This window comes from Myotis brandtii, unplaced genomic scaffold (genome assembly GCF_000412655.1).
Source record: "Myotis brandtii unplaced genomic scaffold, ASM41265v1 scaffold28, whole genome shotgun sequence".
In the NCBI taxonomy this organism is placed as follows: Eukaryota; Metazoa; Chordata; class Mammalia; order Chiroptera; family Vespertilionidae; genus Myotis; species Myotis brandtii.
Window position 1 is genome coordinate 816,719 of NW_005360676.1, and position 23,791 is coordinate 840,509.

The 23,791-nt window shown below is 33.8% G+C and overlaps 1 protein-coding gene across 1 annotated transcript in view; it reads left to right on the forward strand.

Annotated features, from left to right (window-relative positions):
• Nucleotides 1–23,791, forward strand: part of ADGRL3 (adhesion G protein-coupled receptor L3) — a 765,791-nt gene that overhangs the window by 709,805 nt on the left and 32,195 nt on the right. Inside the window, exons 22-24 of the mRNA XM_005868883.2 lie at nucleotides 4,535–4,561; nucleotides 7,091–7,259; nucleotides 14,684–14,809. Coding sequence (XP_005868945.1) covers nucleotides 4,535–4,561; nucleotides 7,091–7,259; nucleotides 14,684–14,809 — 322 coding nt within the window. The remainder of the gene's footprint in view (nucleotides 1–4,534; nucleotides 4,562–7,090; nucleotides 7,260–14,683; nucleotides 14,810–23,791) is intronic.

Genomic DNA, 23,791 nt, shown 5'->3' on the forward strand with positions numbered 1-23,791 from the left:
TTAGCATAATGCTCTCCAGTTCCATCCATGCTGTTGAAAATGGTAAGAATTCCTTCTTTTTTTACCTCAGTGTAGTATTCCATTGTGTAGCTGTACCACAGTTTTTTAATCCACTCATCTGCTGATGGGCCTTTATCATTCTTACCCATACCAAATTCAAGGGAAATGTCTTTATCCCTTTGATATAATTCATTTTATACCAGGAAAAGTAAATTGAGCTGCACAGTGAACCTGGAAATATTTGTACACTAATTGATATATATCATATCTCTCTTTCTTGCTCCTCAACAAACCAGTTAGCTAATTCCCCAGCAATTCCAGAGGACCCAAGAGTGTATTAATCTTGAATTGATGGGATCAACAAATCTGCTTGAGCCAGAAGCCATTCATTTTCCTTCACCTGTTGTGACTCATCAGTGACCAGATCTTTTGCCTTGAGGATTAAATATGCAAATATGCCTCTCATCACCTCATCTTTCTTCACACCAAACCTTACCCATCTCACTTTTCTTTTTACCCATCTTATTATTTTTACCCATTTAGCTATACTATCTAGATATAATAGAAGGAAATACAATAAAAAAGTTTTAAGTCACTTAAAATAACATATCTCCTTTATAATAAATGTTAGATTCAGAAAAATAGCATTTTAACTCTTAAAGTTAGAGAAAGTATATTGTATAATGAACTCAATCCTGTCCCTTTATCATCTGTCAATATTGATATGCTATACTATGAGTCTTTACATCATAGTATTAATTTATGAATTAATATTTTAGTCAAGAAATCTATTCTCTTAAAGATGTATTTTGAGCTATGCTTCCCTGGGGATAGATGTTAATAACCCTTTTTTGTGCTTTTGAATTGTTATAAAATATATAAATACTAGAGGCCTGGTGCACGAAATTCCTGCACTGGATGGGGGTCCCTCAGCCCAGCCTGTCCCCTCTCACAGTCCGGGAGCCCTCAGGGGATGTCCTACTGATGGCTTAGGCCCACTCCCCGTATGGCCACGGAGGCTTGGAGCAGGCGCCCCGTGTGTGTGTGTGTGTGTGTGTGTGTGTGTGTGTGTGTGTTCCCTGGGGGCCTGCCCCCAGCCACGCCACAGAGGCTTGGAGCAGGCGCCCCTCTGTGTTGATCTCTCAGGCCTCTGGGTTGATCTCTCAGGCTCCGGGCCACACCTGCGTGTTGTTCTCTCAGGCTCGGGGCCTCGCCCAGCCCCTCCTCCTGAGCTGGTCATGACATTTATGGAGTCCAACCTCATTTGCATATTACTTCTTTATATATATAGATGGGGCCGAGCCCCGCCCCTCCTCCTGAGCTGGTCATGACCTTTATGGAGTCCAACCTCATTTGCATATGACTTCTTTATATATATAGAATGCATAATTATTATCTATGCAGAGACCCATAGAATTTTTAATTTTCATTCTAATTATCACTTTTAAAGAAATTATGTGACATTAATATTTAAATAAAGTTATTAATTTTAGATGTTAGTAATAATAAAATAAAATGTTTCACAAAAGAAAAATGTATTTGCCAAAGAAGACACTGTTTTATTTGTTTCTTCAAAATTGTATATACAGGTTATTTTATTTTCAGCAAATTACCTATTATAAATTATAAATATAAGTTTCTGTTATCATCTGCTAAGAGCATCTTAGGCCTTTGTGTCAATATTTTTATAAAATCTTTGAAAAGCTGAAGTAAAAATGCTTTAGTCATATATCCTGGAATGAGATTTTTGTTTCAATCGACCTGCATTGATAAATCAGAATGAAAATTACTTAGCTTGATAAACTAGTTTTAAGATAGATATTTCTTTTTTAGAATTAAAATAATGAATCAAGAATGTATAGCTTTGCCAGCATAATTGGTGGCAAAATTACAATCAATTTAATTTGGATTTGGTGGAGAGACATAAAGGTAGATTCTCTAAGCCAATAAAATATCTGACAAAATGATGGAAGGCTCTGACATATTATGGATAATCTTTAGTGATCTTCAGATTATGAAGCATTGTATATTATTTATGTCACTCTGGAAGTAATATTAATGAATGGCTCTTTTCCATTAGCATGAATATTTATATGGAATATGAATTTGGAATTTTATATAGCTAAAAGATAAAATTAAATGCTTTATTAATTATTACAGGCAAAGCCACTGTAAAAATACTCTAAAATATAGCACCTTAACCTTATTTTATAAGACTTTAGAAGGAGGTGGTCTAAATCTAACATGGTGGCTCCACATCAATGAACAGTTTCAATTGATAGGTCTGAGGCTCTACTGTCACTTTCTTCTAGTAAAGGGGGAAGGAAAAAGTGACAAGGGAAGGCCAATTCCAGTCCTTTTATTAGCAAGACCCAGAAATGTCACAATTCACTTCTCTTCACATCCCAGTGGACACTACTTATATACATGGCTATAGCCAATTGTAGGTGGAGGTGGATTTACAATATTTGTTATTGAATGGTACAACAGGATGATCCCCACAATTGCCAACAAAAATTGCTGAATTGCACCCAGATGACTCTCTTTTTGATATTTTACATTAAAGGTAAAACATCTCACTGTGCAAGTATTGTATTCTATTTTTTGAAATATTTACATAGCTTAATACAGATTTGTAGAGCATTTTGCTATGTATTCCTATATGCTAACTTCTGTAAATTTCTTTACTTGCCATTGTACTATACAAATTAAGGTAGAAAGAGCCATTCCAATCATGAACTTGGCATCACAGATGGGATATACTGATGCGATGAGAATGCATGTAATGGAATAAATAGCACGTTATTTTCTATAAATTTTCCGTGTTGCTATAGGCACAGTTCACAACTGTTCAATATGATCAATTATTAGAAACAACTCTCTCTTTATCTTTCACACATCCATGGCATTATTTAAATATCTCTTGGAATTTCATTTTCTTGCCTACATTTTTTTGTTTAGTGTCCTAGTCCAGCACTGCCCATTAGAAGTTTCTGTGAGGACAATATGGCAGCTGTGGAAGCTTTTGAATAATTGTAATGTGACCAGTGTGACTCAGGATCAGAACCTTAAACTTTATTTCATTTTAATGAATTTAACTCTAAATAAACCCATGTGGCCAGTACTTGCCATATTAGACAGCACAGTCACTGCCTGGGCCATCCACAAACTCATTTCCACCACATCTCTTTTACTGCATGATAATACTCCTAAAATGTCCTCAAATCGATTTAGATACTCAACATTTATTATTTGGTGCTTTATTCTTTGGGGGAGAAATTCTATATTTTCAGTGCGACTGTATTAAAAATATAACCACTATTTAATATTTACTGAACACACGAGAAATTCTATATTTTCAGTGCGACTGTAGCTTTAAAAATATAACCACTATTTAATATTTACTGAACACAGCACATATGTGTCAGGCACTGTTCTAGCACTTTATGTATAATATATCATTTCATTATCACAAGAGAGTTAGATTATAATTATCATCATTTCGTAGGTGCATAAACTGACAAAACTGCTGGTTAAAATGTTGCTTAGATGGTACGTGGATGAGCTAGGATGTAAATCCCAGGCAAACTGGCTTCAGATCTCTAGCTCTCACTCCATTCTTTACTGTTTTGTTTTTCTGGAGAGGGAGGTTTTCATCAGTAGTCCTCTTTATTCAAAATGCATCACAGTTGAGGCCTTTCCAAAGGCTTATTTGTATATGCATAATATCAGAAACTATTGCCTCTGGCAAGAGGTATGAGAAAAAAGCAGACAATTTTTCCTCCTTTTCTCTTGCAATGCACTGAGCAGCATCTGTGTTTGTAAAATGACGATCCACAATGTTCCTTATCTTTGCTAATCTAGCACTGGGGTCTTATTTTATCAGAATGATAATAAATTAGTAAATATAAGTAATAATGAACAGGTGCTGTATGTTTGCTCCTATTACCACACAAGATTATTCAAAAATTTTCTTGGTAAACTAACAGAAAGAATTCTAAAGTAGTCAGGATCAATTATTTTCAAAGAGCTGTAATGTTCAGATTTAAGACAGGTCATTTATCTGCAAGTTAAAATTACTTAGGTGCACACTGTCCATAATTAAGTAATCTCACCTACTAATGTTACAGAATAAGGATATCTTCAGGTGACATGGAATCTCTCTTTTTAAGTATGCCCTTAAGCCTTTTTCAGATTGCTCATAAGATTTCTCATTCTCTAGAGAAATGCGATCTCTAAGAAATAAATGTCTCTGTCAAGTCACAAGTAATATGAGCACAGGATGAAAAAAAATGGAATTTCTCAGTCTCATAAGGGATATTACAGTTTTGTAAAATTGACTTTATTCCTTGTTATTTAAGTTCTCATGGTCATTTTAGGATTTACCTTTTGGATATAAAGGGAAGGTTATGATGCCTCTTAGGGAGGTGGGGGCAGAGGCCTTTGGGGACCAGGAGAATATTTTTCATATGAAATTCTTTGTCATAAAATGCTAATGTTGGTGTTCTTGTCTTTATGTCTATGCATTCTTTAGCTATGAGGATAACAGACCCTTCATCAAGTAAGAATGACCTGAATGGCTGATAAATCCCATTTATCAGTGTGGTCCCATGAACCAGCTGTCAGATCCGTACTGAAAATTCATTAGAGCTTCTGTCATTCACATAGAGGCAGAAGAGCAAACTGTGCAGGAAAAAACTCAGGCATACAACTTCTTTGCAGAATTCATATGCTGCAGGTGTACTGCCAAAAAAAAAAATTCTGCTTCACCTCTTTTAATTGGATATCATCTGAATTCAGTGCCACAGAATTAGTAACTCATGTGGTACAGACTCTTGATAGCTCTCTCCCTTCATTGTGATGTGTTCCTCTGTACTGTTTGTCCTCATTTCTGTTGTTTGGTTGGACATCATTCATCTAAAATTACTTTGCGATTTAGTAGTGTATCTTTAAAATGATCTATGGGTATGAAACTACCCAATTGCAATTGATATTAATGACTTTCTATTTTAACTGTCCAAAAAGGGAAACAATGCCTCCTTGAAAAATTAAATTTTACATTTGCGATATTATCTCTTTCAGTTTGACACATGTCACTTGATTAATGATCTCGTTTTTTATAAATATAGCTTTTAAATTTCTGAAGCAAAGCTACAAGTCTGTACTAATCAAATAAAAGTAAACATAAATGTTCATATTTGGGCTTTTCTCATTTGAACATTTTAAAATTACATGTCCTGTAACACCAGCCATAAAATTGGCTACCTTTTGGTGACCTTGTTCCGGACTTTCAGTTTGTTCTTCTGGTGAAGAGTCCTTTGTTTTCATTTTCTCCAATGCCATTTCACTTATTTCTTCATGCTCTTGCTTATTTTTTTTTCTTTAGAAATTGGGCTCATTGCAGTTTTATATTATTAACTGTTGGGCCCATAATGTGTTTTCTAGTGGATAATAGCTGACTTGAGTGTTTTATTCTATCATTTTATTTCTAAATCAAAGTAGCATTTTGCCTGATTTAATGGCAATTCGTCCCATTTTTCCTTTTTCCAATGTCTGTAAGAGGCTGAGAGTTTACCTTGAAAGTTCCCATATCTGGATCTAAATTGTAGATTAAAATATAAATGTCTAAGATGTTTTCTAAACCATATAAGCATGACACATACAATTGCAAGCTTCCTTTAGATATTCTTTATTTAAGAATGTTAATGCTAAATAGCTCCTTAATTATAAAGGCATCATTACATATTTTATAATAAGGCAATTTAATGAAAAAAAATAATTTTAATGTTTTAAATAACACATGTTAAATTTAGTGGATCTTTAAATCTGAAATATAGTGGCTCATGTTGTAAACAAAGAGGTAAATGTTTGAGATTAATTTGAATAAGACTTCAATCATAGTTGACTACTTGGGACCATATCTTTCTTAAGATGCAGTTCTCTGAAAAGTTCATTAGACCCAGCTTCAGCTTATGGCAAACATATGTGAGTTTTTACCCCTTCATTTTGCAAAGTTTTAATCCCAGTAAATGGTTCTTTCTTAGTGTAAGTGGAGGATAGCAGCCTGGTGGAAAGAACTATTTAGTGTGCCCTATTCGAGGAAGGTGTGCTGCTGGGAAAGGGAAGAGAGGGCTAGCTCATGAGTGTACAGCGATATAGACTGTGTTGGTCCTAGTCTCCTATGTTCGTAGAGGGGAGTTGAGAAGGATTACATTTTCAGTTATTGGATTCCTATCTATTGGAAGTACTCATTCTATGCTGATAGTAAATACATAACACATAAGCACAAATATATGGACTTTTGCTACCCGTTGATTACTATTGCGGATGGCAGCTTGGAGGAAACTAGGGAATGGAGTGAGACTGGGAATTTGTCTTTCATTCTAGACTACTTTGTTCATACCACTCCATCCCCATTCTCAGCTTCATTTTCTCCCTTGAGTTCACAGACACTTCAAAGAGATGAAGGTGCCTGAGCCTTTAAGCTTCTGTTCAACAAAGCTGCCAGTTGCCTGATTTCTGAAATCTAGCCCAAAGTAATATATATATATGCTAATAGAACTTTTAAAATTCATACATGTATTCCATATACTGGTTCCTTTTAATAATAGTTCTGCTTTTATCAGTAAACACTAAAAAATTTATGGAAAAAGAGGAAATATGGAAAAATGGGGTAAAAGTGTATCATTATGAAGCACTAATGGAAAGAGTCCAATCAAACAGATGTTTTTATACCAATGAGACCAGTGGAGACTATCATAGCTTTATAGGCTTTTTTCTCCCTTGCCATTCATAATTACATCCCCATATCATTTACCTATGTGCTGCAAATACATGAAAAATCTACTAGTGCCAGTCTGCTTTTGCTTAAATGAATTTCTGTGTTCATAACATTTTCATGTATAACTCCTCAAACTTGAAAACTCGTATCTCCATAAAAATCTTAAAGTACTTATACCACCTGTCTTGCATTTTCTGTCAATAGAACTTTCTGTAACATTTTTTCAGTGTCAGTTTTCTTGATATGATATGATTGTGTTCATTAAAAACCAATGATTTGATAACCCTTAATTTTTTCTTCTCTTTACAGGTCATGGGTTATAGGTGCAATAGCTCTTCTCTGCCTGTTAGGATTGACCTGGGCCTTTGGACTCATGTATATTAATGAAAGCACAGTCATCATGGCATATCTCTTCACTATTTTCAATTCTCTACAAGGAATGTTTATATTCATTTTCCATTGTGTTCTACAAAAGAAGGTAAGCTAGAATTCTCTATTTCAGAATAAATGGCCTATATCTAATGATAGCAAAGCAACCATAACAAATCATTCTTGATATGTTTTCCTCTAAGAAGTATGTTACTTCATTGACTTAATTTTTTAAATAGTAAAGACAAAACAGGCACAAAATATAAGCACAATAGTTTGTGAATGTGTTTAACTGAAAAAAAAATCAAAATGTAGTTTGATTTGGACACTGAACAAAAATTGTATTCTTGCAGACTGGAACTTATAGTTCTGGTTTTGTTTTTTTCAATAAATACTAATATTTTTATTGGCAGATACATGGAATTTGTATCATAGGAAGTAGCTTTTCTAAGATGTTATGGAGGTATGGTATGTGTATACATACACACATTATATATATGCATACATATATATGGCATGGTGTAGAAAATATATATATTTTTAGTTTCTTTAAAAACTAGTTTTTATATACTAGAAAATATAAATTTATAAACATTTCATGATAAAATAATATTTGTATATTTTTTAAATATATTTTTATTATTTCAGCAAGGGCAAGGGAAAAAGAGATAGAAACATCAATGATGAGAGAGAATCATTGATAGCCTGCCTCCTGCATGCCCCCTCTTGGGGATGGAGCCCACAACCTGGTCATGTGCCCTTGGCTGGAATCAAATCCAGGACCCTTCAGTCCGCAGGCCAATGCTCTACCCACTGAGCCAAACTAGCTAGGGCATTATTTATATTTTTTAAAAATAATGTAGTACTTAGTAATGGTCTCTGTACTTCTTTTCTTTAAAAACATGTTTTATAAAATCTAGGAGTACGATTATTAGGATGCAATATTTAATTTTATACTGGTCTACTTTGTGATTTTTTTTTCACATCTACAAGGACCTAAAATATTCATTTCCAAAGTTAATTTTAGCAACTAAATACTTTCGTTGAATTTTTTAAATCTCAATATGGATTATCTCATCTTATACTCTTTAACTCTATTAAAAATGTGATATTTGACCTGGCCAATGTAGATTGATCAGTGGATAGAGCATTGGCCTGCACATTGAAGGGTCACAGGTTCAATTCCCGGTCAAGGGCAAGTACCTGGGTTGCAGGTTCAATCTCTGACTCTGGTTCAGACTCATGAAGGAGGCAACCAATCAATGTGTTTCTCTCACATCGATGCCTCTCTCTCTCTCTCTCTCTCTCTCTCTCTCTCTCTCCTCTCCCTTCTCCTCCTCCTCCCTTCCACTCTCTCTAAAAACTAATGGAATAAAATATTCTCAGGTGAAAATTAAAAAAAGAAGTGGTAAGAAGTGGTATTTATAGTTTTGAGCACAAAGCTAAGACTGTCTGGGTCTGAATCCTAGTTACTCCTCTTAAAGCTTCTGTGACTTTGGGCAAGGTAATTAACCTTTCATGCCCCAATTTCCTCATGTGTAACATGAGGTAATAATTATGAGATATTTAGAGGTGGGTCTGAAAATGAAATGACAAAATGTGAATATTTTTTCTAAGAAAGAGATAATACCTAAAATTTTTCTTTGGAAAATAGAGTAAATATATCTCTCTCTTTAAATTTTTCATTTGAGGGACTGATAGGATGTAAAGCAAAAACTGAGAAGGGTGTTTGCAAATACACATCACTGATATAACTAGAAATTGAGTTTGATATCCAGGTAGATATATTAAACCTCACAATCCAAATCTAAGTCTAGAGTTTTTAATATATTTAACTTATTTAACATTGAAATTTTCAAAAAATATGTCAAGTTCGATTTCATGATTCATTAGAACAGAGTTTAGCGAACTACGGCTCTTTGGCCAAATGTATTCAGCTGCCTTTAATATTTTACAGCCCATCAACCAAAAATGACTTTTACATTTTAAATGGTTATATTTAAAATTTTAAATAAGAATGTGACAACATTCTTAGTTTTGCCTCTTGGGTTACAAAGCTTAAAATACAGATTGCCTGGTCCTTCATGAATAAAATAGTCAAATCCTTATATATAAACATACTTTCATGGTTTATAATAATGTATAATAGCATATTGTTCTTTCATCCATTCTGTGTTTGAAATTTTTAAATTTTTGTGGCATTTTTATTGGCATCAAGAACATGGCCTAAATCAGAGAATATAAAGAACACAGGATTATTGTCCTCCCTAAGGGGGGAAAAAAAGTAAAAACACAAACCAGGTACTTCTCTGTGAAATTGCAGAAGTGGTCTTAGGAGATTTTTCTTTGATTATTTTTTTAAAATTGAGATGTAACATTCTATAAATTTAAGGTTTACAGTGTGTTCATTTGATACACATATGTGTTGTGAAATGTGTTAGCTAATACCTCCATCACCTCACATAACTTCTATTTCTTTTTTGTGGTGAGAACATTCAAGATGTCCTCCCTTTGCAACTCTCAAGTATACAATGGAGTATCGTTACTATAATCATCTTGTCTATTAGATCCCCAAAACTTATTCATCTTTTAGCTAGAAGTTTATAGCCTTTGACCCAAATCTTCACATTTCTTCAAACCCAAACCTCTAGCTACCACCATTCTACTATGTTTCTATGAGGTCAGCTTTTTAGATTCCACATTTAAGATCATACAGTATTTATCTCTTATAGTATTTATCTCTGTCTTAGTTCACTTAGCATAATGCCCTCTAGGTTCATCCATGTTGTTGCAAATGGCAGAATTTCCTTCTTTCTCATGGTTAAAAAATATTCCGTTGTATATATGCACGGCATTGCAGTATCCGTTCATTCGTTTATGGACACTTTGGTTGTTCCTATATCTTGGCTGTTGTGAATAATGTTGCAGGAAACAGGGGAGTGGAAATATCTCTTCAAGACTGTGATTTCATTTCCTTTGGATAAATACCTAGAAGTGGGATTGCTAGATCATATGGTAGTTCTATTTTTAATTTGTGAGAAACTTCCATATTGTTTTTCATGGCTGTGCCAATTTACATTCCGACCAACAGTGCACAAAGGCTCCCTTTTCTCCATATCCTCACCAACACTTACCCCTTATCTTTGAGAAGCTTAGTATTCTAAAAGTGTGAAGTGACATCTCATTGTGGTTTTAATTTGCATTTCCCTAACTAGAGATGTTGAGCATCTTTCATACTGGCTATTTGTATGTCTTCTTAGGATCAATGACTATCCGTGACCTCCGTCCATTTTTTAATTGCTAATGATTTGTATGAGTTCTTTATATACTTTGGATGTTAACCCCTTATCAGATATATGATTTGAAAATATTTTCTTTCATTCTGTAGATTGACTTGTTATTTTGTTGATTGTTTCTTTTTTTACAGAGAGAGAGGGAGTCAGGGAGAGAGAGAGAGAGAAAGAGAGAAACATCAATTTGTTGTTCTATTTATTTATGTCTTCATTGGTTGAGTCTTGTGTGTGCCCTTATCAGGGATCTAACCCACAACTTGGATGTATTGGGACAATGCTCTAACCAACTCAGCTACCCAGCCAGGGCTATTGATTGTTAGAAGCATTTTAGTTTGATGTAGTTCTACTTATTAATTTTTGCTTTTGCTGTCTTATCCATAAAATATTTACTAAGACCAATATCCAGGGCTATTCCCATTGGTTTTTTTTTTCTATGAGTTTTATGGTTTCAGGCCTTATGTTTGTCTTTAATCCATTGTTAGTTAAATTTGGTGAGTTGTGTAAGATAGGGATTCAATTTCCTTTCTCTGCACGTGGTTATCCGGTTTTCCCAACACCATTTAAGTGAAGAGATTGTCCTTTTCCTATTGAGAATTCTTGGGTTCCTTGTCAATTATTAGTTGACCATATATGCAAAGTTTTATTTCTGGGCTCTCTATTCTGTTGGTCTATGTGTCTATTTTTATGATAATACCATACTGTATTAATATAGCTTTATATTATAGTTTCAAATCAGGAAGTGTGATGCCTCTTTCTTTGTTCTTTCTCAAATTTGTTTTGGCTATTAAGGGTCTTTTGTGGATCTGTACAAATTTTAGGATATTTTTTCTATCTCTGTTAAAAATACCATTGGAATTTTGATAGAGGTTGCATTTAATTTATAGATGGTTTTGGGTAGTATGGATATTTTAAAAATAATAATTCTTTTTGGAGGTTTTTCTTAAGCCATCTGATTGAATTTCAAAAATATTCCCTGCTAATGTAGTTGTTCATACATTTTCATTAGAGAAATGTGAAATATTTCATTTTTGAGCTATTTTTAATAGGGTTCAACTCATTAACAAAAATCAAATGCTGAGTTGTCATTTTTTTCTGTGTATGGATTGCATGATTGTGTCACTAGTATTTCCACTGATGACATTAAAGTTATCACCTTTTCTTTTGTTATGCATTAAATTATGTGTTACATCTCAGAGTTTCAGAATTATTTTATTTCTGATTTAAATGTATCAAAGAAATGTTCCATTGGTAAGGCATATTTTCTTTCCCATCTTCTTATTCTGAAACAACCCCACATTGAAAGAATAACATATTTTATTGGGGCAAGGTGGAATATCATGTGAAATAATAGATTAGAAAATGCAAATGATTGAACAATCAAATAACTTTTATTGTAATTTAAAGAAAAATATCTCACGGACATGGTCCAGTAAGTAATATAGCGAAATGTGGGGCTTGGCATCACTAGGTATCCTGATACGCTGATTATCTATATAATCAGTTCAGAACATGTAACCTTTGTTGGAAAATATAGCAAAATGTGGGGCTTGGCATCACTAGGTATCCTGATACGCTGATTATCTATATAATCAGTTCAGAACATGTAACCTTTGTTGGAAAATGTAAATAGTCCATGATGAATTCCTGTGGCTTATACAATACTGCTGCCCTTGTAATAGGAAGGGAAATGTTTCTCTTTCTTCTCTCTCTTCTCTCTTTTCTCTTCTCTCTCTCTCCAAAAATATTTTAGGTTTAAATCATTTCATCAAAAAATACTTTCTCTTCTAAAAAGAGAAATTAGGAATTGAGCATATTAGGAAAAAAAAAACCAGTAGGATGTAGGTTATGATTAAACTTTAGGTTCATGGAGATGCTTCATAAATTCAGTACAAATTAATAAACTGTAATTGATAGTGCTTACTGTGTGTAGAGATTATTTTAAGGTCTCTCAAATCTAATTAAAACAGTTGTCTTTATTTTTTTTCTGGGTACAGAGAAGTAATAACCCTATTAGATTTCTTTAATGATAATATTAATAATATATAATGCCTTCTTTGGTCATATATTAATGTTAGAAATATGGTCTCCTGAAACTTTCTGATCACAGAAAACCCATGAAATTTTGACTCTTTTCACATAAGGCACATTTCTTCACCTTTTTATTCTTTCAGTTTACTTTTATTACTTAACATTTTCAGTGTACTTATCTGTAAAATGTAGGTAATAATTATTTTCCAGAGTCATTATTAGGGAGGGGCCTAATACAATTCCTGTCAATTAGTGATTAAAAATTAGAAGCATCTTTATTCCACCCTCCCCAAAACTCAACACATATCCAGGATACACATGTATGTGGGCAAAAGCTTATTTCTTTAATAAATCAACAAAATATGAATTGGCTGGTAAACACTGAATCAAAATAAGTATTTTTTTATTATTGATAAATGTAGCATGGAAGAGATTGATTAGAAAACAGACCAATACAATCTTAAGTATATTAAAGATATGTAATTTGGCATTTCATATCAGAGAAAGGCCTCAAAGATTAGTACATCATGCCTTTCTGTTTGGCTCACATGCTCCTCAACACTTAGAATGCCTTTGTCTCTTTTATCTGTCCTTTCTTTCAACCTAATCCTCTAAACTGGCTAATTCCAACCTATCTTTTGAAGAGTTTCTCAGAAGTCCTCTGTTCTGAGAAGTCTTTCTTGGTCTGCTGCTGGTTACAGCAGGCACTCATGTTTTGACTCAACTGACTCCATATTCTTGTTCCTATCTCAAAATAGTCATTCCATACATGTAAGTTCTTCAACCAAATCTGAGTTCATTCTTTCCCTAATTTGCTAAATCTGTGCTAGAATAAAACTTTAGAATATTAAGGTATCATGTTTTAGTTTTTATTACTAATTTTAATATATCATTCACTTTCTTTTTTGTTTTTTTTATTATAAATAACAGTCTTCAAAAAGTATATATTTATAATTACTTTGAAATAAAATTAGATTGGAATATTACATTGTCACAAGTTGTACAAAGATGAACTCATGTGAAGTCAGTATATAAAGAGCTAAGAAGAACGTATGTACCGTGTTACTTCGTAATGAATATAAATGTGTGGATGTATAGCCAACCAATAACATGTCCCAGAACGTGTTTTAGTTAATGGACACATGGTTGGGATTATTTTTGCTGATGTTGGTAGTGGAGGTATGATTTAGGGCAGTTATTGTTAATTTTTGTGTGTTATGTTTGATTAAATAGGCAATAATAAAAATTTTTAACATGATAAAATTTCCCCCCAAATAGTTGATATAATAGTTTACTGTTTGAAAACATCCACTTAAAAATATTTTCTCCTTTTTCCTGTGTTTTATACTATAACTGGATTAGTAATTTAATCATCAGTGCTATAAAGAAAAGCAACCATATTTCTCTGTGATTGTTGAATAGAACTATTTCAAGAAAATACATTTTAAATATTTTGAATCTTATATTCTGAAGTTGCAAATTTGATCTCTTTTAAGAGAAATAAACTTCAAAGAAATATAGTACATGTAAAAGAAATGCTTGCCCGGCCAGTAGGGCTCAATGGTTGAACGTGGGCCCATGAGGGTTCCATTCCTGGTCAGGACACATGCCTGGAATTCAGGCTTGATTCCTAGTAGGGGATATGTGCAGGAAGAAGCCAATCAATGATTCTCTCTCATCATTGATGTTTCTACCCCTCTCTCCCTCTCTCTGCCTCTCTTTGAACTCATTTTTAAAAAATTTAAAAAATGCTTAAGCCTAATGCATTCATTTTTGCTGTCTTTAAATACTTTCTCTCTCTGCTCTCTTTCTCTCACTCTCTCCCTCCCTTTCTCCATCCCCACTTCTCTCTATATAAATTCCTTGATAGACTTTTGGGTAAAGCCAGTTGCACCAATAGGGTACTTCATATCAAATTTATGAGCGTAAAATAGCATCTAAAGGAGTCTTACATTTTGGTTCTTTGATCTAAGAGGTATATTGTTATGGTGTGATTGGAAGTGTGTGTTTTAAAAGTCTCTACTAATCAAAATTTCAAGTTAAATGGTATGAATATCATTTTATATTGTAAAAATATGCTGAACAGACTTTCTTGTGTCTATATGGCAAAGAAATAATTATGTTATCTAAAAATAATACTCATATATTTTATACCATAGTTTCTAGCTGAAATGAATGACTTACTAATAGAGGTTACTGTTTAATTGGCTAGGTACGAAAAGAGTACGGGAAATGCCTGCGGACACATTGTTGTAGTGGCAAAAGTACAGAGAGTTCCATTGGCTCAGGGAAAACATCTGGTTCTCGAACTCCTGGACGCTACTCCACAGGCTCACAGGTAAGCCATATTTATTAATTAAAATGAAATACCTTTCACCTATATTTTGTTATGGAATGCCGCCCTTTCTTGATCAGCTGTATGTTCTATCCCAAGTGTTTAACACATCAACTTTTAGTGTATCTCAAACAGGCATGATTAGGACAAAAATTTAAGAATCCAAATTGCAATAAAATCATGAAATGTAGGGTCTAAGTTTGTGTAACAATTAATGATTTCAAATTGGTTCAGTGGAGTGAGTACAGAGGTGGGAAAGGAATTGGGCATTTCAACCAAAATTCTAAAACATGAATATTTTACATGTGAGATTCTTGAGTTAATTGCTTCTTTAAGCCAATGTAATAATTCTCTATCACATACTAAAAGTATTTATTTATTAAATGGTACGCTTAGTAAAAACAGTTATAACTCATAACGTGTTGTTGGCAGATTACTTGAAGAACTTGTCAGGGGATGGAAGGATACTGAAACAGCTTTCTTGTTTAAACTAGTCTAAATGCTACTGCCATCAGCCCAACACTAGATAGAGTAGCTGCACTGTCCTTCACCAGGGAAACTGTAAACTTTTAGGTAACCTGTCAACCATTTGTGCCAGGCCACAGTGTTAGTCTAATGGTTATTATGTAGAAATTTCAGCAACTTCAGGAGACTAGAATGAGCCAGTTCAATAAGAGACCTAGCATTATGTGGGTCATGCTTGGGTTTGGGTTCAGACTAGCAGGCTAATATTTTTAAGATTGCATTATTCCCTGGGAGAAACAATCATGTTTTCAGTGTTGTTGATTAAAATTTTCTGAAGACTTAAATTTAAATAAAGTTATAGATAAAGACAGTAATTTCTTAACTCTTTTAGCTCAACCTATAAATCTAATTATTATTTGAAAATTTGGTAATTTTACATAATGTAAGAAAGATCACTTCGTTTGTTCTTTGATTATTGCTTAATTGGTTTATAAAGTTAGCAGATTAAATTTCCCTAAACAATTTAATTCATACACTTAGGAAATTAAATATCCTTGTAACCTACAAATATATTTTTATTGATTTCAAAGAGGAAGGGAAAGGAGAGAGAGAGAGAAACATCAATGATGAGAAAGAATCATTGATCAGCTGCCTCCTGCATGCCGCACACTGGGGATTGAGCCCACAACCTGGGCATGTGTTCTGAAAGGGAATCAAACCTCAACCTCCTGGTTCATAGGTTGATGCTCAACCACTGAGCCATGCAGCTGGGCTATCCTTGTAACCATTAAATATCATTTACAAATTTAATATATCTGATTCTCTCATACACATTCACTGTACAGTTGTACATACCTAACTAGCACTTGAACTTTCTCATAAGTGGTCATTGCACATCATAGCAACCGGTCATTCTGGTCGTTCCACGGTAATGGTCACTTAGGCTTTTTTTTATTATTTTTTTTAATATATTTTATTGATTTTTTACAGAGAGGAAGGGAGAGAGATAGAGAGTTAGAAACATCGATGAGAGAGAGAAACATCGATCAGCTGCCTCCTGCACATCTCCTACTGGGGATGTGCCCACAACCCAGGTACATGCCCTTGACTGGAATTGAACCTAGGACCTTTCAGTCCGCAGGCTGACGCTCTATCCACTGAGCCAAACCAGTTTCGGCATTTAGGCTTTTATTATATAGATATAATACACAATTATTAGTCATTTGAATTTGATTTGTCTTATTATTTCTATGTCTTATTAAGGTTGCAAGTTAGGGGACCAGATGTTGCAACTAGGTGGGCTGAGATTTCTTAGTTTAGAACTAGAAACTTGCCAGTTAGAAATCTGAAGTCTCACGTAAGAGTCGGGGCACACCTAATGATGCTTCCAGCACAAGCCCCTTATAATACATGCTTTTATTGTCACCCTGATAGTCCCTACCTCCTCTTCTTGTAGTAATCTTTTCCACAACTTTTAAATTGAATTTGCTGAGATTCTGTATATCATCCAGCTTGGTTAGACTCTGCATGCTTTTCATATAATTGAGCTCACCAACCATCATCCTGTAGTCATTTTATTGAAATTTGCCATTAAGAAAACATGATATTGGGGACTTTCATTTATTATATTACAACAGTGTTGTGCAGTGTTTAGCAATACTTCTAAGCTACAAGATAGAGCAATGCAGCTCAATAGAATAATCATTAACTTGGTGGCTGGGTAGACCATGGTGTCAATATTATCCTTGCCATATATCTGCTCTGACACAAGTTACTTAATCTCATTGAACGTTCAGTTTTTTTCATCTGTAAAGCGGTGGTAATAATACTGATTTCTTATGTTGTTAGGAATACTGAGCTAATGAATACAAAATACTTAAAAGAAATTGTGTGTGCTCAATAAACTGGAGCAGCTACCATTTATTAGTGTCATTATTACAGTTATGTATTTTAAAGTTGTATTATATTTTTTCACTTTTATAATTTTAACATCACAATTCTAATCTTGACTAAAAACCATACATTATATTCCTATGCTTAATGTAATACTAATTCTAATTAACAATGACACTCCAACCCAACATAAAATTAAAGTTACTTAAATCCAGTATGTTTAAGTAATAAACGTATTTCATATTAACTGACCTTTCATAAGCAAAATCTAAAATACTGATGTTAAGGTAAGTTTTAGGAGTATGGATGCCTTTTCACATCATAGAACTTCTAAAATAGTTATATATATATATATATGTATATATAGAGATAGATATAGATATCTATATCTATATCTATATCTATCTATATTTGAGAAATATTGAGTGTCTCCTGTAGTATGCCAAGAAATCTTCTAAGCTTTGGAGATACATCCACATGTAATAAAAAAAAATGGTTAAATTACAAATAACTTCCCCTGTGATTGGGAAGCTTCAAATCTAGTTGTGGAGGAGAGAAAATTTATTAACAAGCCAATAAACCAACAGATGCCTAATGTCCAGGTGGCTCCTTGGATTCAGTGCTGAAGAAGACTATTTTGGAAAACGATGTGTATGCCAAGATTCTGAATGATAGGAAGGGAGTTCAGGGGGGAAGAATTCCAGATGTTGGAACATCTAATACAAAGCCCATAAGGTAGGGGAGAACTTGGAAATTCCAGAATAGAAGGAATGCCATTGGTTAAAGTGAATGAAAAAGTGATTGGGCGATGAATTCAAAGGAGAAGGGTAAAGACAGATCCATGGGTATTTGTAAGCACATGTGAGTTTAGATCTTATTCAGATTACTTTAGAAAGCCAATGGGATGATTTAGAAAAGTAAGTGACAGGATATCATCCACATGTAATAAAAATCATGTGGATACTAGGTAGATAATGGAGGGAAATCCATTGACAAGACTAAAATGTGAAAATACTACACACCAGTTGCTCCCCTATATCTACTCCCTGGCTAATCACTTTTAAAAGTTTGGCAATACTGCCCTGTCAGTGTGGCTCAGTGGTTGAGTATTGAACTATGAACCAGAATGTCATGATTCGATTCCCCGTCAGGGCACATGCCTGGGTTGCAGGCTCCTTGTAACCATTAAATATCATTTACAAATTTAATATATCTGATTCTCTCATACACATTCACTGTACAGTTGTACATACCTAACTAGCACTTGAACTTTCTCATAAGTGGTCATTGCACATCATAGCAACCGGTCATTCTGGTTGTTCCACGGTAATGGTCACTTAGGCTTTTTTTTAATTATTTTTTTTAATATATTTTATTGATTGTTGATGTATCTATCTCTCTTTCCCTCTTATATTTAAAAATAAATAAATAAAAGTTTGGCAGTACCCATAATCACATAAACATGTATTCACTGAGATGTATTTAGGTTTCGTGTGTGTGTGTGTGTGTGTGTGTGTGTGTGCCTCTCTTTGAACTCATTTTTAAAAAATTTAAAAAATGCTTAAGCCTAATGCATTCATTTTTGCTGTCTTTAAATACTTTCTCTCTCTGCTCTCTTTCTCTCACTCTCTCCCTCCCTTTCTCCATCCCCACTTCTCTCTATATAAATTCCTTGATAGACTTTTGGGTAAAGCCAGTTGCACCAATAGGGTACTTCATATCAAATTTATGAGCGTAAAATAGCATCTAAAGGAGTCTTACATTTTGGTTCTTTGATCTAAGAGGTATATTGTTATGGTGTGATTGGAAGTGTGTGTTTTAAAAGTCTCTACTAATCAAAATTTCAAGTTAAATGGTATGAATATCATTTTATATTGTAAAAATATGCTGAACAGACTTTCTTGTGTCTATATGGCAAAGAAATAATTATGTTATCTAAAAATAATACTCATATATTTTATACCATAGTTTCTAGCTGAAATGAATGACTTACTAATAGAGGTTACTGTTTAATTGGCTAGGTACGAAAAGAGTACGGGAAATGCCTGCGGACACATTGTTGTAGTGGCAAAAGTACAGAGAGTTCCATTGGCTCAGGGAAAACATCTGGTTCTCGAACTCCTGGACGCTACTCCACAGGCTCACAGGTAAGCCATATTTATTAATTAAAATGAAATACCTTTCACCTATATTTTGTTATGGAATGCCGCCCTTTCTTGATCAGCTGTATGTTCTATCCCAAGTGTTTAACACATCAACTTTTAGTGTATCTCAAACAGGCATGATTAGGACAAAAATTTAAGAATCCAAATTGCAATAAAATCATGAAAGGTAGGGTCTAAGTATGTGTAACAATTAATGATTTCAAATTGGTTCAGTGGAGTGAGTACAGAGGTGGGAAAGGAATTGGGCATTTCAACCAAAATTCTAAAACATGAATATTTTACATGTGAGATTCTTGAGTTAATTGCTTCTTTAAGCCAATGTAATAATTCTCTATCACATACTAAAAGTATTTATTTATTAAATGGTACGCTTAGTAAAAACAGTTATAACTCATAACGTGTTGTTGGCAGATTACTTGAAGAACTTGTCAGGGGATGGAAGGATACTGAAAAAGCTTTCTTCTTTAAACTAGTCTAAATGCTACTGCCATCAGCCCAACACTAGATAGAGTAGCTGCACTGTCCTTCACCAGGGAAACTGTAAACTTTTAGGTAACCTGTCAACCATTTGTCCCAGGCCACAGTGTTAGTCTAATGGTTATTATGTAGAAATTTCAGCAACTTCAGGAGACTAGAATGAGCCAGTTAAATAAGAGACCTAGCATTATGTGGGTCATGCTTGGGTTTGGGTTCAGACTAGCAGGCTAATATTTTTAAGATTGCATTATTCCCTGGGAGAAACAATCATGTTTTCAGTGTTGTTGATTAAAATTTTCTGAAGACTTAAATTTAAATAAAGTTATAGATAAAGACAGTAATTTCTTAACTCTTTTAGCTCAACCTATAAATCTAATTATTATTTGTAAATTTGGTAATTTTACATAATGTAAGAAAGATCACTTCGTTTGTTCTTTGATTATTGCTTAATTGGTTTATAAAGTTAGCAGATTAAATTTCCCTAAACAATTTAATTCATACACTTAGGAAATTAAATATCCTTGTAACCTACAAATATATTTTTATTGATTTCAAAGAGGAAGGGAAAGGAGAGAGAGAGAGAAACATCAATGATGAGAAAGAATCATTGATCAGCTGCCTCCTGCATGCCGCACACTGGGGATTGAGCCCACAACCTGGGCATGTGTTCTGAAAGGGAATCAAACCTCAACCTCCTGGTTCATAGGTTGATGCTCAACCACTGAGCCATGCAGCTGGGCTATCCTTGTAACCATTAAATATCATTTACAAAATAAGTATTTTTTTATTATTGATAAATGTAGCATGGAAGAGATTGATTAGAAAACAGACCAATACAATCTTAAGTATATTAAAGATATGTAATTTGGCATTTCATATCAGAGAAAGGCCTCAAAGATTAGTACATCATGCCTTTCTGTTTGGCTCACATGCTCCTCAACACTTAGAATGCCTTTGTCTCTTTTATCTGTCCTTTCTTTCAACCTAATCCTCTAAACTGGCTAATTCCAACCTATCTTTTGAAGAGTTTCTCAGAAGTCCTCTGTTCTGAGAAGTCTTTCTTGGTCTGCTGCTGGTTACAGCAGGCACTCATGTTTTGACTCAACTGACTCCATATTCTTGTTCCTATCTCAAAATAGTCATTCCATACATGTAAGTTCTTCAACCAAATCTGAGTTCATTCTTTCCCTAATTTGCTAAATCTGTGCTAGAATAAAACTTTAGAATATTAAGGTATCATGTTTTAGTTTTTATTACTAATTTTAATATATCATTCACTTTCTTTTTTGTTTTTTTTTATTATAAATAACAGTCTTCAAAAAGTATATATTTATAATTACTTTGAAATAAAATTAGATTGGAATATTACATTGTCACAAGTTGTACAAAGATGAACTCATGTGAAGTCAGTATATAAAGAGCTAAGAAGAACGTATGTACCGTGTTACTTCGTAATGAATATAAATGTGTGGATGTATAGCCAACCAATAACATGTCCCAGAACGTGTTTTAGTTAATGGACACATGGTTGGGATTATTTTTGCTGATGTTGGTAGTGGAGGTATGATTTAGGGCAGTTATTGTTAATTTTTGTGTGTTATGTTTGATTAAATAGGCAATAATAAAAATTTTTAACATGATAAAATTTCCCCCCAAATAGTTGATATAATAGTTTACTGTTTGAAAACATCCACTTAAAAATATTTTCTCCTTTTTCCTGTGTTTTATACTATAACTTGATTAATAATTTAATCATCAGTGCTATAAAGAAAAGCAACCATATTTCTCTGTGATTGTTGAATAGAACTATTTCAAGAAAATACATTTTAAATATTTTGAATCTTATATTCTGAAGTTGCAAATTTGATCTCTTTTAAGAGAAATAAACTTCAAAGAAATATAGTACATGTAAAAGAAATGCTTGCCCGGCCAGTAGGGCTCAATGGTTGAACGTGGGCCCATGAGGGTTCCATTCCTGGTCAGGACACATGCCTGGAATTCAGGCTTGATTCCTAGTAGGGGATGTGCAGGAAGAAGCCAGTCAATGATTCTCTCTCATCATTGATGTTTCTACCCCTCTCTCCCTCTCTCTGCCTCTCTTTGAACTCATTTTTAAAAAATTTAAAAAATGCTTAAGCCTAATGCATTCATTTTTGCTGTCTTTAAATACTTTCTCTCTCTGCTCTCTTTCTCTCACTCTCTCCCTCCCTTTCTCCATCCCCACTTCTCTCTATATAAATTCCTTGATAGACTTTTGGGTAAAGCCAGTTGCACCAATAGGGTACTTCATATCAAATTTATGAGCGTAAAATAGCATCTAAAGGAGTCTTACATTTTGGTTCTTTGATCTAAGAGGTATATTGTTATGGTGTGATTGGAAGTGTGTGTTTTAAAAGTCTCTACTAATCAAAATTTCAAGTTAAATGGTATGAATATCATTTTATATTGTAAAAATATGCTGAACAGACTTTCTTGTGTCTATATGGCAAAGAAATAATTATGTTATCTAAAAATAATACTCATATATTTTATACCATAGTTTCTAGCTGAAATGAATGACTTACTAATAGAGGTTACTGTTTAATTGGCTAGGTACGAAAAGAGTACGGGAAATGCCTGCGGACACATTGTTGTAGTGGCAAAAGTACAGAGAGTTCCATTGGCTCAGGGAAAACATCTGGTTCTCGAACTCCTGGACGCTACTCCACAGGCTCACAGGTAAGCCATATTTATTAATTAAAATGAAATACCTTTCACCTATATTTTGTTATGGAATGCCGCCCTTTCTTGATCAGCTGTATGTTCTATCCCAAGTGTTTAACACATCAACTTTTAGTGTATCTCAAACAGGCATGATTAGGACAAAAATTTAAGAATCCAAATTGCAATAAAATCATGAAATGTAGGGTCTAAGTTTGTGTAACAATTAATGATTTCAAATTGGTTCAGTGGAGTGAGTACAGAGGTGGGAAAGGAATTGGGCATTTCAACCAAAATTCTAAAACATGAATATTTTACATGTGAGATTCTTGAGTTAATTGCTTCTTTAAGCCAATGTAATAATTCTCTATCACATACTAAAAGTATTTATTTATTAAATGGTACGCTTAGTAAAAACAGTTATAACTCATAACGTGTTGTTGGCAGATTACTTGAAGAACTTGTCAGGGGATGGAAGGATACTGAAACAGCTTTCTTGTTTAAACTAGTCTAAATGCTACTGCCATCAGCCCAACACTAGATAGAGTAGCTGCACTGTCCTTCACCAGGGAAACTGTAAACTTTTAGGTAACCTGTCAACCATTTGTGCCAGGCCACAGTGTTAGTCTAATGGTTATTATGTAGAAATTTCAGCAACTTCAGGAGACTAGAATGAGCCAGTTCAATAAGAGACCTAGCATTATGTGGGTCATGCTTGGGTTTGGGTTCAGACTAGCAGGCTAATATTTTTAAGATTGCATTATTCCCTGGGAGAAACAATCATGTTTTCAGTGTTGTTGATTAAAATTTTCTGAAGACTTAAATTTAAATAAAGTTATAGATAAAGACAGTAATTTCTTAACTCTTTTAGCTCAACCTATAAATCTAATTATTATTTGAAAATTTGGTAATTTTACATAATGTAAGAAAGATCACTTCGTTTGTTCTTTGATTATTGCTTAATTGGTTTATAAAGTTAGCAGATTAAATTTCCCTAAACAATTTAATTCATACACTTAGGAAATTAAATATCCTTGTAACCTACAAATATATTTTTATTGATTTCAAAGAGGAAGGGAAAGGAGAGAGAGAGAGAAACATCAATGATGAGAAAGAATCATTGATCAGCTGCCTCCTGCATGCCGCACACTGGGGATTGAGCCCACAACCTGGGCATGTGTTCTGAAAGGGAATCAAACCTCAACCTCCTGGTTCATAGGTTGATGCTCAACCACTGAGCCATGCAGCTGGGCTATCCTTGTAACCATTAAATATCATTTACAAA